This window comes from Elgaria multicarinata, chromosome 9 (assembly GCF_023053635.1).
Source record: "Elgaria multicarinata webbii isolate HBS135686 ecotype San Diego chromosome 9, rElgMul1.1.pri, whole genome shotgun sequence".
In the NCBI taxonomy this organism is placed as follows: domain Eukaryota; kingdom Metazoa; phylum Chordata; class Lepidosauria; order Squamata; family Anguidae; genus Elgaria; species Elgaria multicarinata.
In genome coordinates, this window is record NC_086179.1 from 80,121,542 (window position 1) to 80,135,492 (window position 13,951).

Sequence of the window (13,951 nt, forward strand, 5' to 3'; positions counted from 1 at the left end):
TACACTTCACAATAACTAAGGGATATATTGACTCAGTTCAGACAACACATTTCTCTACCCAGAGGGAAAACTCGACTCAGCGGTTGAGTTTGTAGGGGATCCTCACCACACAACATGTTCTAACTCCACCGTTGTGTGACTGTGGGCTCCTGTGGAGTTGAGTAAAAGGCAACAAGATGTTTGATTGACAGTTCATCTACCCCAGTCCTCCTGATAGTATCTCATCAGCCATTGCTGCAAAAAACAATCCCAGCAGCTCTTCTAGACCGGCACTTGCTCCTTTTGCCACTCTTGCAAGAGAACTCTGTAGCCAGTGGGAAAAGTAAACTCAACGCAATGGACAACTCCACAGAGCCCTCCACACATCACATAACCAATGGTTGTGCAGGAACTCTCTCTGCACAGCATGGATATTCAGCGTGGAGAGTTTTCTAAAAAAAAACTCCACCATGGGGTGGAGTTTTTCCTCCAGACAACACATTTCACAACGGTGGTGTAAAAACTCCACTGTGGAGTTCTAAAACCACTGTTGAAAAACATGTCGTCTAAACTGAGCCATTAGCTACAGATCAAGGCTTTGATACAGAATGCAGATGTTAATCTAATTGAGTTTGGACTGGCAACTATTAATATCCGCATACATGCACATGTATTAGAGATAGCATAGAAGCATCAGGACTAGTAGCCATTGGTAGCCTTCCACTCCAGGGATTTGTCTAACCCCTTTTAAAGCCATCAGAATTAATGGCCATCACTGTGTCTTGTGGTAGCAAATTCCATAGCTTGATTGTGCACTGTGTGAAGAAGTTCCTCCTTTTATCTGTCCTGAATTTCCTACCAGACAGCTTCATGGGATGACCCCGGGTTCTACTCTTATGAGGGAGGGAGAAAAATGTCCCCCTATCCACATTCTCCACAATGTGTAGAGGAGACAGTCTTTCAAATATCCTAACCCCAAACAGTTTAGGACTTCATAGGTAAGAACCAGCACCTTGTATTGGGCCCAGAAATGAACTGGAAACCAGTGTAACTGATATAATACTGGTGTAAGATGGTCTAAGATATGCACATCAGAGGGCTTTCTCGATGCTGCATTTTGCACCAGCTGCAGTTTCCATACAGTCTTCAAGGGCAGCCCCACATGGTATATGTCTCAGTAATCTAATGTGAAGGTGACCAATCTTGTGTTTTTCCTGAGTTGATTTTAGGCTATTTCAGATGTTACTAGCATTTACAGTATTCAGACCACCTGTTTCTGGGCTTACATGGGGATGATAATGATTGCAGATACTCTAATATAACATTAGGTTCGATTTTGATAATAACAAACTATATTGGAAGTATGGAAGAGTGATTTATCTTGGAAGGGTCCAAAATGCCAGCTTAAACAGAGCCTTCATTTGCAAGCTTGCCTGATAGTTTTTTCCTGCTGAAAGATACACTTAGAGCCAATTTTCCGCTTACCTAGAGTTGTCTTTGGCACTTGGTGACAGGAATAGACATCTGAGCCTGTTGCCATAGTAACACTGGAGTATAGCAAAAGATATAAGTACAGTATTGCCATTTGGATATACTATTACTCCTATTTTTGTGCACAGGAAAGATTCAGACCTGCCTTTTAAAGCTTCAGATACATAGAACTGATCAGATTGCGGGAACATTTTGGAAAACATAATAGATAAAATTGTGTTTTATATGGCATTATACAATTTGTTTTTAAAAAATGAAGACTAATTGTCTCCAGTATTATGTAAGAATGGTAAAACTGAAGCTGAATTTTAATTATTGCTTTGCTGGGAAGAATCATTAAGCATTTTTTTCCCGTGTAGTAATTATGGTTGACGGGTTTTTATGAATGGGTGTGTACACCAGTGAATTGATTGCTTCTCATAAAGCTGCTTTTTGTTGTATATTTTTGGTTTTCATACTTGTGCTATTCATCAGCTGCTGCTACTGTGCTATTTTAATTATATTTTCCTTCTTTAAAAAAAACAACCCTGATAACTTTGGAAGCATCCTCAGGCAGAAGATGCTGAAGTGGGGGGTGGAGAAGGTAGCTGAGTTGCAACGCACTCAGCTGTGAGAGAAGGCTGTTTCTCTTAGTCTGCTGTCATCTTATATAAGGCAAGACCTCCCCTCTCAGAGTGGCCTCAATTCCCAGCATCTACTGTACCATAATAGTTATTGCTGTCAGTGAATTGTAGTGCTTATTGAGACTGTTGCTACTCCGTTGTAGAGCCCCCTCTCCTGTTTTTTTATTTTACCTCTCTGGTCCCCCTTGAGTGGGATTTTTTTGTTTGCCCCCAGTATTTGTCAGGAGCTTCTTGTATTCCGCAGTTTAACTGATTTTAGCTATCAGGGCATCTACCAAAGAACCTGGGAATTGTAGCTAGATTTATTGCTTTACTATGACATCCCATTGTTCTTTAATTTAGCTTTCTAAACTCATTTATTAATGTTGCATCATTTAGCGAACCATATCTCCTATCTACCTGATCAAATTATGTTAATCTTTAAAATACTGTGCTCTCTTGTGGCAAATTTATCCTGTCTCTCTTTCATCCTTGGGCCTCTGTTTCAATAGCAATCCTGTTTTTGTCCATTCCTTGTTTGGTTTCTAGCTCAATGAATGAACATGTGCAGCTAATCTCTCTATTTAAGGATTTGATCTGAAGCTGTAATAAAACATGTTATTTTAGAAGATTGACTAGAAATTTTAAGTGGTCAAAAATACAACATTTGTCTGATCCAGACATAATGCCAAACCATGGTTTTGTACTACAAGAACAATACAAGTACACTTTTATCCCCTTGTATGTGGCAGAGGAACTGGCAAAGGGGCACGTCCACCTGATCCTAATACCCACACAACTAGATCTGGGGGTTTGATTTCTCTGTGTGCCCTTTGACTTATTTGAGTTCAGTTTTGTTGGCTGACTATCTTCTATCCTAGCTTGATAGGAATTATAAAAACCTGTGAATTAAAGCAGTGAATTATATCCTCTTTTCTAGCTGTTCCCATTAATCCATGATAAAATTGTCTCCCCAGGTTTGGATGTCAGAAAAAGCCATCCTAAACAACCTACTACAAGCCATGGGTTCTCAGAGTACCTTGTTTACGAAAAACAACTCATGTGGCTTAGCATGACATGCGAACAAGAGCTTTGTTGGTTTTGCTGCACAGCTACTATCTGGAAATTGCTTTATTAAAGAGCCTAACTAAAGAAGTTGTTGAATAAAAGGGCAAGAGAGGGGTAGCGGCTTGGTACTCAAAGGGGAATCTGATCAAGCGTTGCATTTATTGAATGTACTATTTTGTATTGATAGGCCAGAGCCTCAACAAAAAGTTCCCTCTGCACCGCCGCCACCACCGCCGCCACCTCCTCCACCTTTGCCAGAGCCAGCACCGCCAGAGCCAGAGGAGGAGATTCTGGGATCTGATGATGAAGAGCAAGAAGATCCTGCAGATTATTGCAAAGGTTAGAGAGTATGAACAAGAAAAGCATTTTAATTTATGAACTGGCCACTTAATGTACTTTTTAGACTAAAATACCTCAAATCCTTTTATAAAAAGTCTCCTTCGAATCGTGTTTGATGATTCAAATCATCAACAAAGCCTTTAATGGTTAAATTCACTAAGATGGCACATTGTTTTAACTGTTTTAATTGTTCGTACTGCTTTTAAATTATATATTGTTTTAACTTGGTTCATGGTTTAATTTGTATTTAGCTGTGTATATTTATTGTTTTTTACTGTATGCTCTTATCTGTACGCCGCCCTGAGATCTTTATGATATAGGGCGGTATACAAATGGTTTAAATAAATAAATAATAAATAAATGTTATTTATTTATTTATTACATTTTTATACCGCTCCATTGCCGAAGCTTTCTGGGCAGTTTACAAAAAGGTTAAAACATTAAAAATTGATATACAAAATTTAAAACCGTAAAAACATAAAACCAGACAACATACAAAGGCAACATCCATTTAAAAACAACTTTGAATTCTCAGCCAGACCTAAAGATAGATCTGGGGTTGTTTAATACAAATTTTATGTCTTTTGAAGTAGACAAAGAAAAGCCCTCTTTAGTTGGTAGTGCTCACCCTTTTCCATAAACCCCAGGGTAAGTGGAAAAGACAAGCCAAAGACCATGTTAAGTACCCTAGGGGAGGGATTGTCAACCAAATCCTGTCCTTTTCTCTAGAAGCTCCAAATCAAGAGCTCAGGATTTTTGGAGGGTGCAAGGGGAGAGCTTTGATACTTCTCATAGGTGGAAGGATTTAGTTCAGGGGCTAGCATTTGTTAATACCTGCTTTTTGAAATTTTTTCATGTTACTCACAAATTATCATCATAATGAAATTGTAAGGATATCCATTACCTATCCATTAATGTTGGATCAGCTGATTTTCCAGGGAACAAATCTCCGTTCTATTGTTTTGTCATAAAACACTCTCTCTCTCTCTCTCTCTCTCTCTCACACACACACACGTCTCTCTCTCTCTCTATGTGTGTAAAATACCTACTGTCAAAATGAAGAATGCTGCTGGCTAGTTGATTTTAGTAAGTTACTTTTATCTTGGTACAAACTATATGTGGAAAAACAAAGTACAGGGAGGAATCGAATTAGTTGCAAGAAAGAAGACGGGCGTGGAGAGAAGTAAAAGTCGGATACAGTAAAACAGATTTCCCCCCTTGAATTTACATAATGTTCAAATGGAATCCTTCTAACATCCCGTCAGATTGTAGATTGCATCTGTCTCCATAAAAATCCAGCACTTTCGAGCACCCCATAACACAAAAATATGGATGCAACACATCCTTAAGCATCCTCATGACTTTTAAAAATGATCCCCTTGAGACCACTATCAAATCATATGTAACCATAGATCTGTTTGTGGGGCTGCTTTTTCATTTTTCTTTTTCTATTTTTTTGGCATTCTATGAAAAACTTATGGACTTATGATAGATCCATATTTTTAGGCCATGATAGCGTTGGCAAGTGCCAAAACTGTGATTTTTATTTTTCAGTCTGTAGCAGGGATCCCCAACGTGGCTCCAGTGCTGCCTGTAAAAGTGTCCCGGACATGGTGCCCACTGATGCCCAAATATTTTTAATATAATATAATATAATATAATATTATATTATATAATATTATATATATATATATATATATATATATATATATATGGATTTGTATTAAATGCATGCAGCTTACATATATGGGCTGCAACAAAAGTAGGCCATATATCCAAATAAGTATCCATTTGAAGGTGACATCTGTATGTCACCCTTTCAAATATTGAAAGCATTGTAAGGTCCTCAATTCCATTGCATTATAGGAAATGAGTGTTTATCCTTCCAACATTGTAATATTAGTCATTTAGCTGCCAAAAGGGTCCAGAGAATCCATTTACTCTGACCATTTGTTAATTTCAAAGAAGCGGGTAAATAATTTAAAAGAGTGTGCATCAATGAATATTAAAGACTGTTCCAGCACAAACTTTTTCTGTATAATAACCCTCCCCAAAGAAGCAACTACAGGAATTACCAAAACATATGTTTAAAAGAAGCATTGTCTATACTGCATGACCATCAATTAGCTGAATTAGACAATCCCTTATTAAAGAGATGTTGCTGTGTCCAGTAGACATGAAACAAAAAAGTTTTTGCTGAATGAGACACAGCCTAAGGATCCATAAATGCGAAAGGTAGATACCAAAGCATCAATTCACTGATTAGGCATTTTGTGGTGGTGCCCACAGTAGTATCTCAAATTTTCAAATGTGCCCACCGGTCCAAAAAGTTTGGGGACCCTTGGTGTATAGACATTAATGTACACTTTAATTTGATGGTGGTCTGGGGTGTGTGTGTGTGTGTAAAAGTTATGCAAATTCCAGAAGATTTGTTTTAATTCTGCTGGATATGACTTTTGCCCAGACTCCATGAAATAAGTGTGTGTGTGTATGTGTAGCAACTGAGGGGTGATGGTGAAGGAAGGGGACAACTGGTATGCCCGTGCTCACAGCACTATTCCAAAATTCCAAATATGCCCATGAGCCCTTAAATATCTAGATCTCTGGTCTAGTCTTTTTATTTAATTACTGTCTCTTTGAAATCCTGTGCTTTGAGATTATTCTAAAATTTCCGTGCTAAACCATGGTGGAGTAGAAATTATTTGTTATTCTGGTCCAGCTCTTATTTCACTCTGGAGATGTCTCCCATTCATCCAATTCACAAAGGCAAGAATTTCTAACACTTGCCAGCTAAGAATACCAACACATTCAAGAGATACTCTGGAAGAGTAATCTCTGAATTTCTATTTCTTCAAGAGCATTCAGTTGTTGTATGAGACATCTCATTATTTTATGTACTCAATTGCACAACAGCTCTTATGACCTCAGTAGAATTTCACATTAGATTTCATGTTTAAAGAGACATAATGTTTTGAAGTTATCCATATTGATGTTTTTCCATTTCTAACATGGACTCATTATGTTTTTTTAAAAAGGCCAAATAACTGCTTCAAAGGTAAATTGTCCGGCATTCTGTAAGCTCTGTAGGTGTATCTATTCTACACATAAAAGACATGCTAATATGCAAAATACTTCTTCAGAATATACCCTGAAATTGATATTAGGCAATGTAACTAGAACAGTGTTTCCCAAACTAATCAGGCCATGGAACACTTTTGGGCTTGAAATATATACTCAAATACTGATCCGGAGTGCAGGGGTCTGGAATACCCATGGGATAAAGGAGGGTTTCATAAATTTTGGAACAACGTAGAGGAAACAAAGCCTATATTCATACAAAAATTGCCATACATAATGCTGCTTTTTAATTTCAGTTTTAAAAAGTTAGTTTAGGGGAGGTGTTCTATATTTTACAAAGAACAAATAATAAAGAGGGCACAATGAAGGCAAATTAACTGAACGAACTGTCCTTGTGACAAGAGGGACCCAAAGTTTGAAAATTAAAAATTAAAAAATGGACTGCCCTTCCTTAATGCTTAAAAAACATTTTAATGAAAGATAAAGCTGAAGCAAAATTTGGAAATACTAATTATTTTTCATGTTTTTATAAATTTGTTCTTATTACAGAAAGCTACTGGAAAATTAAAATAAATAACTAAAATTCACTGACATATTTTATAATTTACATTTTAACAGGGTGTTTTTTTTTAATGGGAGGTGTGTTTTTGCATCTTTTGTTCACAGATCAGCTTAATATTAGGAATGATGCTGGAGAGCTAGATCCCCATATCAGGTGCATCATCTAGTCTATTCCTGTATTTTATTTTTGTTGCAGCGTAGTATGAAAATCCAGTTTCACATAAGTAAGTCATAGCAAAGGGAAGGAGCTCTTGAACTGCACGTTTTGCCACATTTAATGTGCCCAGAACTCTAAACATTATTTATTTATTTCTAATACTTAGATATTAATATTAAAAAATCTCTAAGCAGTTTACATATAATTTGCAGAGCATAGAGCTGCACCCAAGCCCTAAAAATTAATTCACAGGGCCTAGAATCCTAAACATCAACTTAGAGAACCTAGAAGTACACCTAAGCCTTAAACATTAATTTACAGAGCGTAGAGCTGCATCCCAGCCTTACAAATAATTCACAGAGCCTAAAGCCCTAAAAATTCATGCCTGGAGCTGTACCCAAGTCGTGAAAAACAAGAACAACCTGGAAACACGCACACACACACACACCTGCTCAGCTGCCTGCTGCTGCTACCTACCTAGAAGACCAAGACAAGGCTCCAGACCTTGTTTTGTGTGAGTCTTTATTAGGGATGGCTATTGTGGGGAAATCTGCCCCCTTTTAGGTTCGCTGGATTTCCCTGGAGCCTCCAGCTCGGCTTGCAACTGTGAGCTGAGCCATGGACTTTCTCCTGAAACCAAGGAACTCTTCTTGGTTTTTTAAATTGACATTTACACAAATTGCACTCGCAATTTGTGCAAATTTTGGCTAGAACTTGTGTAATTTGCACAAGTTCATAAAGTTCAACATTCATAATGTTGAATTTGCATATTAGGAATATTACGGCCTCAATTAGCAGACATGTTGCAAATTCCAGCTGAAATTTGCATAAATGTCAGTTTAAGAAACAAACAAACCCAAAAATCTGTGAGTTGTCCCAGCTCAATCTGCATTAAGTTGGTCCAGTTTGCAGGTAAGCGAACCAAAGTTAGAACGGCCAAGCAGATGAAAACTTTGTGAACTTCACTCCCAGATAGATTTTTCCAACATCCAAAGTGTAGATCCTGAATCTTGGCTGTGGCTGCATACACCAGCATTCCTGTTTCTATGGTGCAGCAGCCTCTAAAGGCAGAGTGATGGCCCTAACTATGGCTTATCAATTTGGATGTCATGCCAAACCATAGCTATAAATCATGGTTTCTAATTCTGGTTTGCCAGCAAGTCGTATATGGTTGTGGTGTCAATTCAGATATAATGCCAAATGATAGGTAAGCTACACAAACCATGGTTTGCTGTAACATCTGAACTGAGCCATTGAGCTCAGCTTTGCTACTATATAGCTTTGGCCCACAAAATTGAAAGCCCTTTCAGAGGGTATTGGGCTTGAATTATAGTTGATTCATTATTATATACTTTCATAAAAGGTGCCTTCTCTTATGTAAGTTACTATTGAAATGTTGATGCAACAGGTTCTGTGCCCATAATTGAGGTTATGCAGTAGAAAATCATATCTGGAATGAGGTTGTAGAGCAGGAATGACCAACGGGCAGCCTGCTGGTCCAGTTTAGTAGTGCCCTAACAATTTTTAGGTACAGTAGAATGAATAGAACAGAAGAATGTGGTGAAGAGGGTGGCGTTGGCCAGGGTTTTACTTGTGAGGAAAAGAACAGTGTTTTCTAGGTGTGTGTATGGAGAGAGAGAGAGAGAGAGAGAGAGAGAGAGAGATTCCACAAACATATCTTCTAAATATTTTAATTTAAATCTACATGTTTGAATGTAATACTATGCCTGACTGTGTATTATTCAAAATTGGGAAGTCCAGTTCTCCTAGATGGTGCCAGTTATTAGGTAGCATGACGAATTGTAAAGAGGTCATTTTATGTGACATAATAGATTTCTGGCCTCAGGACCACTGTTGGGAGAGGAGAGAGACTCCTGCTAATAAAGAAGCTGGTCGTCCTTGTAGAAAAGATGTAGATCTAACGTTGTATTAAACTTGCATAAAATAGACGGAAAGAGCATTGTTCTGAACATTTTATCGTTAACTGAAAATGTAACTGTGTCCACAATCTTATGCACCCCTTTGATCCCCACAGGCTTTAATTCCATGTGACATACTTCCATAGAAACAGGCAGAGACTGGCCATTGCAGGGGAAATTTTAATATACCCCCTTACTCAAATATGCATATGAGTAAATGCATATTTACTCAGAAGTATGCCCCATTATGTTCAGTGAGGCATGCTCCCCAGGAATAGGGTTGCTTGGTATTCGCTTTTAACCTTGGCAGTATATATTTCCTTAAATATAAATAGATATTATTTAGAGGTGATTTTGGGGGTAGTGATGAATGAAGATAACTAACTAAAGGAATTGATTTGGTGGAACTGGAACTGGGTGAGAGACTAATTAGGGATAAATCAGTTGAAGAGATCCAATTTGGGATAATCCGGGGGTGAGGTGCAAATTGAAGAATGTATTTTCTCAGTCATTTATTTGGAGTGATTTGGATGGGAAATTAACTGGCTTGACTTCTGTAAAATGGTTAATTCTAGTAAGTAAAAAAATTACATCTATCAATATAAATTAGCATATTTATTGGCTTTTTCTCTCTTTTTTGACAGTGTATATTCTCTTTTTTATGATGCATAAGTGGTTACCTTACCTAGTAAATATGATTGCAGCCTAAAGCTACTTGGAGAGACTGCTTTCATATATGTAATCAAAATAATGCTAATTTTATGTGTGTTTTATTTTTATTTTTTTATGTTTGGAAAGGTGGCTATCATCCAGTGAAAATTGGAGATCTTTTCAATGGTCGGTATCATGTTATCAGGAAATTAGGATGGGGACACTTCTCTACAGTCTGGCTATGCTGGGATATGCAGTAAGAAATAATATACTTACTTCCCTTTGCATGTTAGCTTTGTATGTAATGGTACTTTATTGGATTAATTTTAGAGTAACTAATGGGTTAAAATTAACAGGAATTGTGTTCCTGTTCACAAATCATGTGAACATGCCCTGTTCACAAAGGCAAGCAGGAATACAATTCTCATGAAACGTTCTCAGTGTACATTTGTGTATATTTGCACTTCTACAAGTGCATGTATGCAAATTCCCCCCAAACCCACAATTTCACACATCAGCCTATGGTGGAAAATGTCCATTGTTGGGTGGTAAAAATGTGCATTTCTTTTAAAAAGCATACCATTTCAATTGGGAAAAAGGCACACCTTTAAATATGCCCATTTTCCCTACTGAAAAAAGAAAAGAAACACAAATAAGGCAAAACGAGCTTTGAGGAAGAATTCGGAGTCCTCATTGGCCCCGTTCAGAAGACACCTTAAACCATGGCTTTAACCACAGCCAGGCTGTGTTCAGAAGACACCTGAAACCATAGCTTTTTCCTTAGTCAACATCGTTAAAGTCGTGGTTTAAGGTGTCTTCTGAACACAGCCCGGCTTTCTAGCTTAACCACCATGGTTAAAGCTGAAGTTTAAAGTGTCTTCTGAATGGGGTCAGTGAGTCTGGACACTGCACGTTTGCCCATCTCTAGTAAGGATTTGGTTGTAGTTACATAAAAATTTCCGGTCCATCCTTTGTATGCAGAATTATAAAGGAACAGTAATACTATCTTTTAGTTTAGTCAGATTTTTATTTTGTATTGCTTATGAGAAATTGAACTCTGACTTTATTTCCCGTGACATTGCATCAATGTGCTTATCAAATGCACATGCTTTAAAAAAGGAAGCAAATGTTTTTCACAAAGGCCAAGCATAGAAATGTCATTATACTTTTGACTGAGTTGCTAAATACTGTGCTCTAGATTTTATTATTGGAAGTTGATAATTGAAGATAAAGGTTAAAGCTATCATTTAGTCAAGTTAATATTGTTGAAATGTTGCCACCACTTGTTCTGAACCTGCACTTATTTTCAAATAGAAGAAGCATTTTGTTGTATGTCTGTTTTTAAATAGGAAAAAATGTACTGGCTAATAGCTTGTTCATTTACTTACTATTTTAAAGGGGGAAAAGGTTTGTTGCAATGAAAGTTGTGAAAAGTGCTCAACATTATACAGAGACAGCCTTGGATGAAATAAAGTTACTTAAATGTGTAAGTATTGTGACAATATGCCGTGCTTAGTGACTGTGAATGTAAATGTCATTGTTTGCATAAATATGTAATTGTGTATTCACTTTCACTTTGAATTTTGTAAAACAGAACAGCAAATTTAATTAAAAATTGGAAGGCATTTTTTTTAAGTTACAGTGTCCTTGAAACAAATGTTTAAAATATATTTTCCAATGGTAGTATTTCTCTGAAACTGATTAAATTAAAATTTGTTCAACTGACTTTTTTATCTTTGTTTTTAGGTTCGTGAAAGTGACCCTAATGATCCAAATAAGGACATGGTCGTACAGTTAATTGATGACTTCAAAATTTCCGGCACGAATGGCATACGTATCTTTTTCTTTACTCCCCTCCAGATTGTCTAATGTCTTGGTTTTAAAAGACAAGGAAACCTTGTTTATGCTTTTCAAAGTAAAACACTGGGCTGGCTGATTAATTTTTCAACATTAATATCAACATTATCCATGTGTTACAATGCAGGAGATTACTGAAAAAACTATATGGATATCCAAAATGAGTCTAGAAAGCCATACATTTTTGAGAAGTGTTTTGTGTGTGCTTGTAGAGCTATAAATTGGTTTCTTTATGTTTATTTCTTAAAGAGGAGAGAGAAATTGCCTGTTATTTTTATGGCATGTCTTTTTTTATAATCATACGTATATTTTTGCGTCTTTGGAAATAGTTTTAGAACTTCAGATTATGGTCCAAAAAGTTTATCCCCTAGGATAATTGGCCTTTCCTGACAATATTGACTATATAAAATTCTTATGGTCTGATTGTCAATACATTTTCCTCAAGTGCTGTAAATGCACCCCAAGATTTTCTGTGCTTCTTTGTTTTGCTATAATAGTACCAGGTATTATTATAGCAAAACAGGTATAAAAATCAGTCACTTTTACATCTGGGCATTTTAAAAATCTCATAGACTATTATAATATCAGTTAATGATAGTTTTAAACACTTTCTTGGTGCCTGTTTATAAGGTATAGGAGTGTGTGTATCTTTGGCAATTGCTATTTTTGATAGTTAAATGATTGATAACTAATCTTTGGTGTTGGCAGCTTCACCAGCTGATAAAATAAAGTATTCTGACTATATTAAAAATATTGTATAGTGTTATAGCTTTAAGAATAAGATATCTTAATTTGCTGTATGCTGGGCTGAAAATAGTACCTTTATTCTTGTGCAGGAAAAGGTGTCCCAATCATATATTTCCCGTACTATGACCTTTATTTTTCTCTTTTATCAGAGCCCTTCTTTTACTATGTGCATCCAGCAGTGGGCTGTACACATACCAAGCTGCCCAAACAGATGATTAGCATGACCACTTTTGACAAGGCCTACTGACTCCTCTGTTTCAGAGCATCCCAGGCAATGGTCAGGCACAATTCTGAATTTATACAAAGAGGATTGGTGAAATGAGAGGGGAAGGATTGGGGAATGTGCAATCCAAGCACAATCCCTTAGCTCCAGTTTAAGGGTTCTGCACCAAGCTCGTATGTATATTTTAGCAGTGTTCATTCCGTTCTTAGTTACAATATGGAATATTTACTTTTGTGGTGGTATGATAAAAGATGGTTAGAAACTAATGAAATTACTTGCCATTTATCCTTAATTGCTTCTCAGATGTCTGTATGGTTTTTGAAGTACTTGGACATCACCTTTTAAAATGGATAATTAAGTCCAACTATCAGGGCCTTCCTATCCGTTGTGTAAAAAGCATAATCCGACAGGTAAGATGTTAATACAGTGCTCGTAGAAATGTGTAAATACTTCTAATGCGAAATTGTATAACTGTCTAGCTGCCACTGGTGGGATTTTATTTTCAGAAATTTTAGTCCCAATATACTATTATTATTATTTATTATTATTATTATTTATTTATATAGCACCATCAATGTACATGGTGCTGTACAGATAACACAGTAAATAGCAAGACCCTGCCGCATAGGCTTACAATCTAATAAGTTGTAGTAAACAATAAAGAGGGAAGGAGAATGCAAACAGGCACAGGGAAGTGTAAACAGGCACCGGGTAGGGAGAAGCTAACAGTATAGAGTCAGAACAAACTCAGTATTTGAAGGCTATAGGGAAAAGAAAGTTTTTAGCTGAGTTTTAAAAGCAGTGATTGAGTTTGTAGTTCTCAAGTGTTCTGGAAGAGCGTTCCAGGCGTAAGGGGCAGCAGAAGAAAAAGGACGAAGCCGAGTAAGGGAAGTGGAGGTCCTAGGGCAGGCGAGAAGCATGGCATCAGAGGAGCGGAGAGCACGAGCGGGGCGATAGTGTGAGATGAGAGAGGAGAGATAGGCAGGAGCTAGACCGTGAAGAGCTTTGAAGGTCAGCAGGAGAAGTTTATATTGGATTCTGGAGTGAATTGGAAGCCAATGAAGAGATTTCAGAAGTGGAGTGACATGGTCAGAGCGGCGGGCCAAGAAGATGATCTTAGCGGCAGAGTGGTGGACAGAGACCAGCGGACTGATGTGAGACGAAGGAAGGCCAGAGAGAAGAAGGTTGCAGTAGTCCAACCGAGAGATAACCAGTGTGAACGAGAGTCTTGGCAGAAGAGACAGACAAAAATGGTCGAATCCTGGCAATATTATACAGG

General features: G+C 37.3%; 1 protein-coding gene across 7 annotated transcripts in view; it reads left to right on the forward strand.

Annotated features, from left to right (window-relative positions):
• SRPK2 (SRSF protein kinase 2) overlaps positions 1-13,951 on the forward strand; it is a 121,639-nt gene that overhangs the window by 65,923 nt on the left and 41,765 nt on the right. For all 7 annotated transcript variants that reach the window (XM_063134176.1, XM_063134177.1, XM_063134181.1 and 4 more), the window contains exons 3-7: positions 3,328-3,479; positions 9,993-10,101; positions 11,244-11,331; positions 11,592-11,679; positions 12,976-13,082. In XM_063134176.1, coding sequence (XP_062990246.1) covers positions 3,328-3,479; positions 9,993-10,101; positions 11,244-11,331; positions 11,592-11,679; positions 12,976-13,082 — 544 coding nt within the window. The remainder of the gene's footprint in view (positions 1-3,327; positions 3,480-9,992; positions 10,102-11,243; positions 11,332-11,591; positions 11,680-12,975; positions 13,083-13,951) is intronic.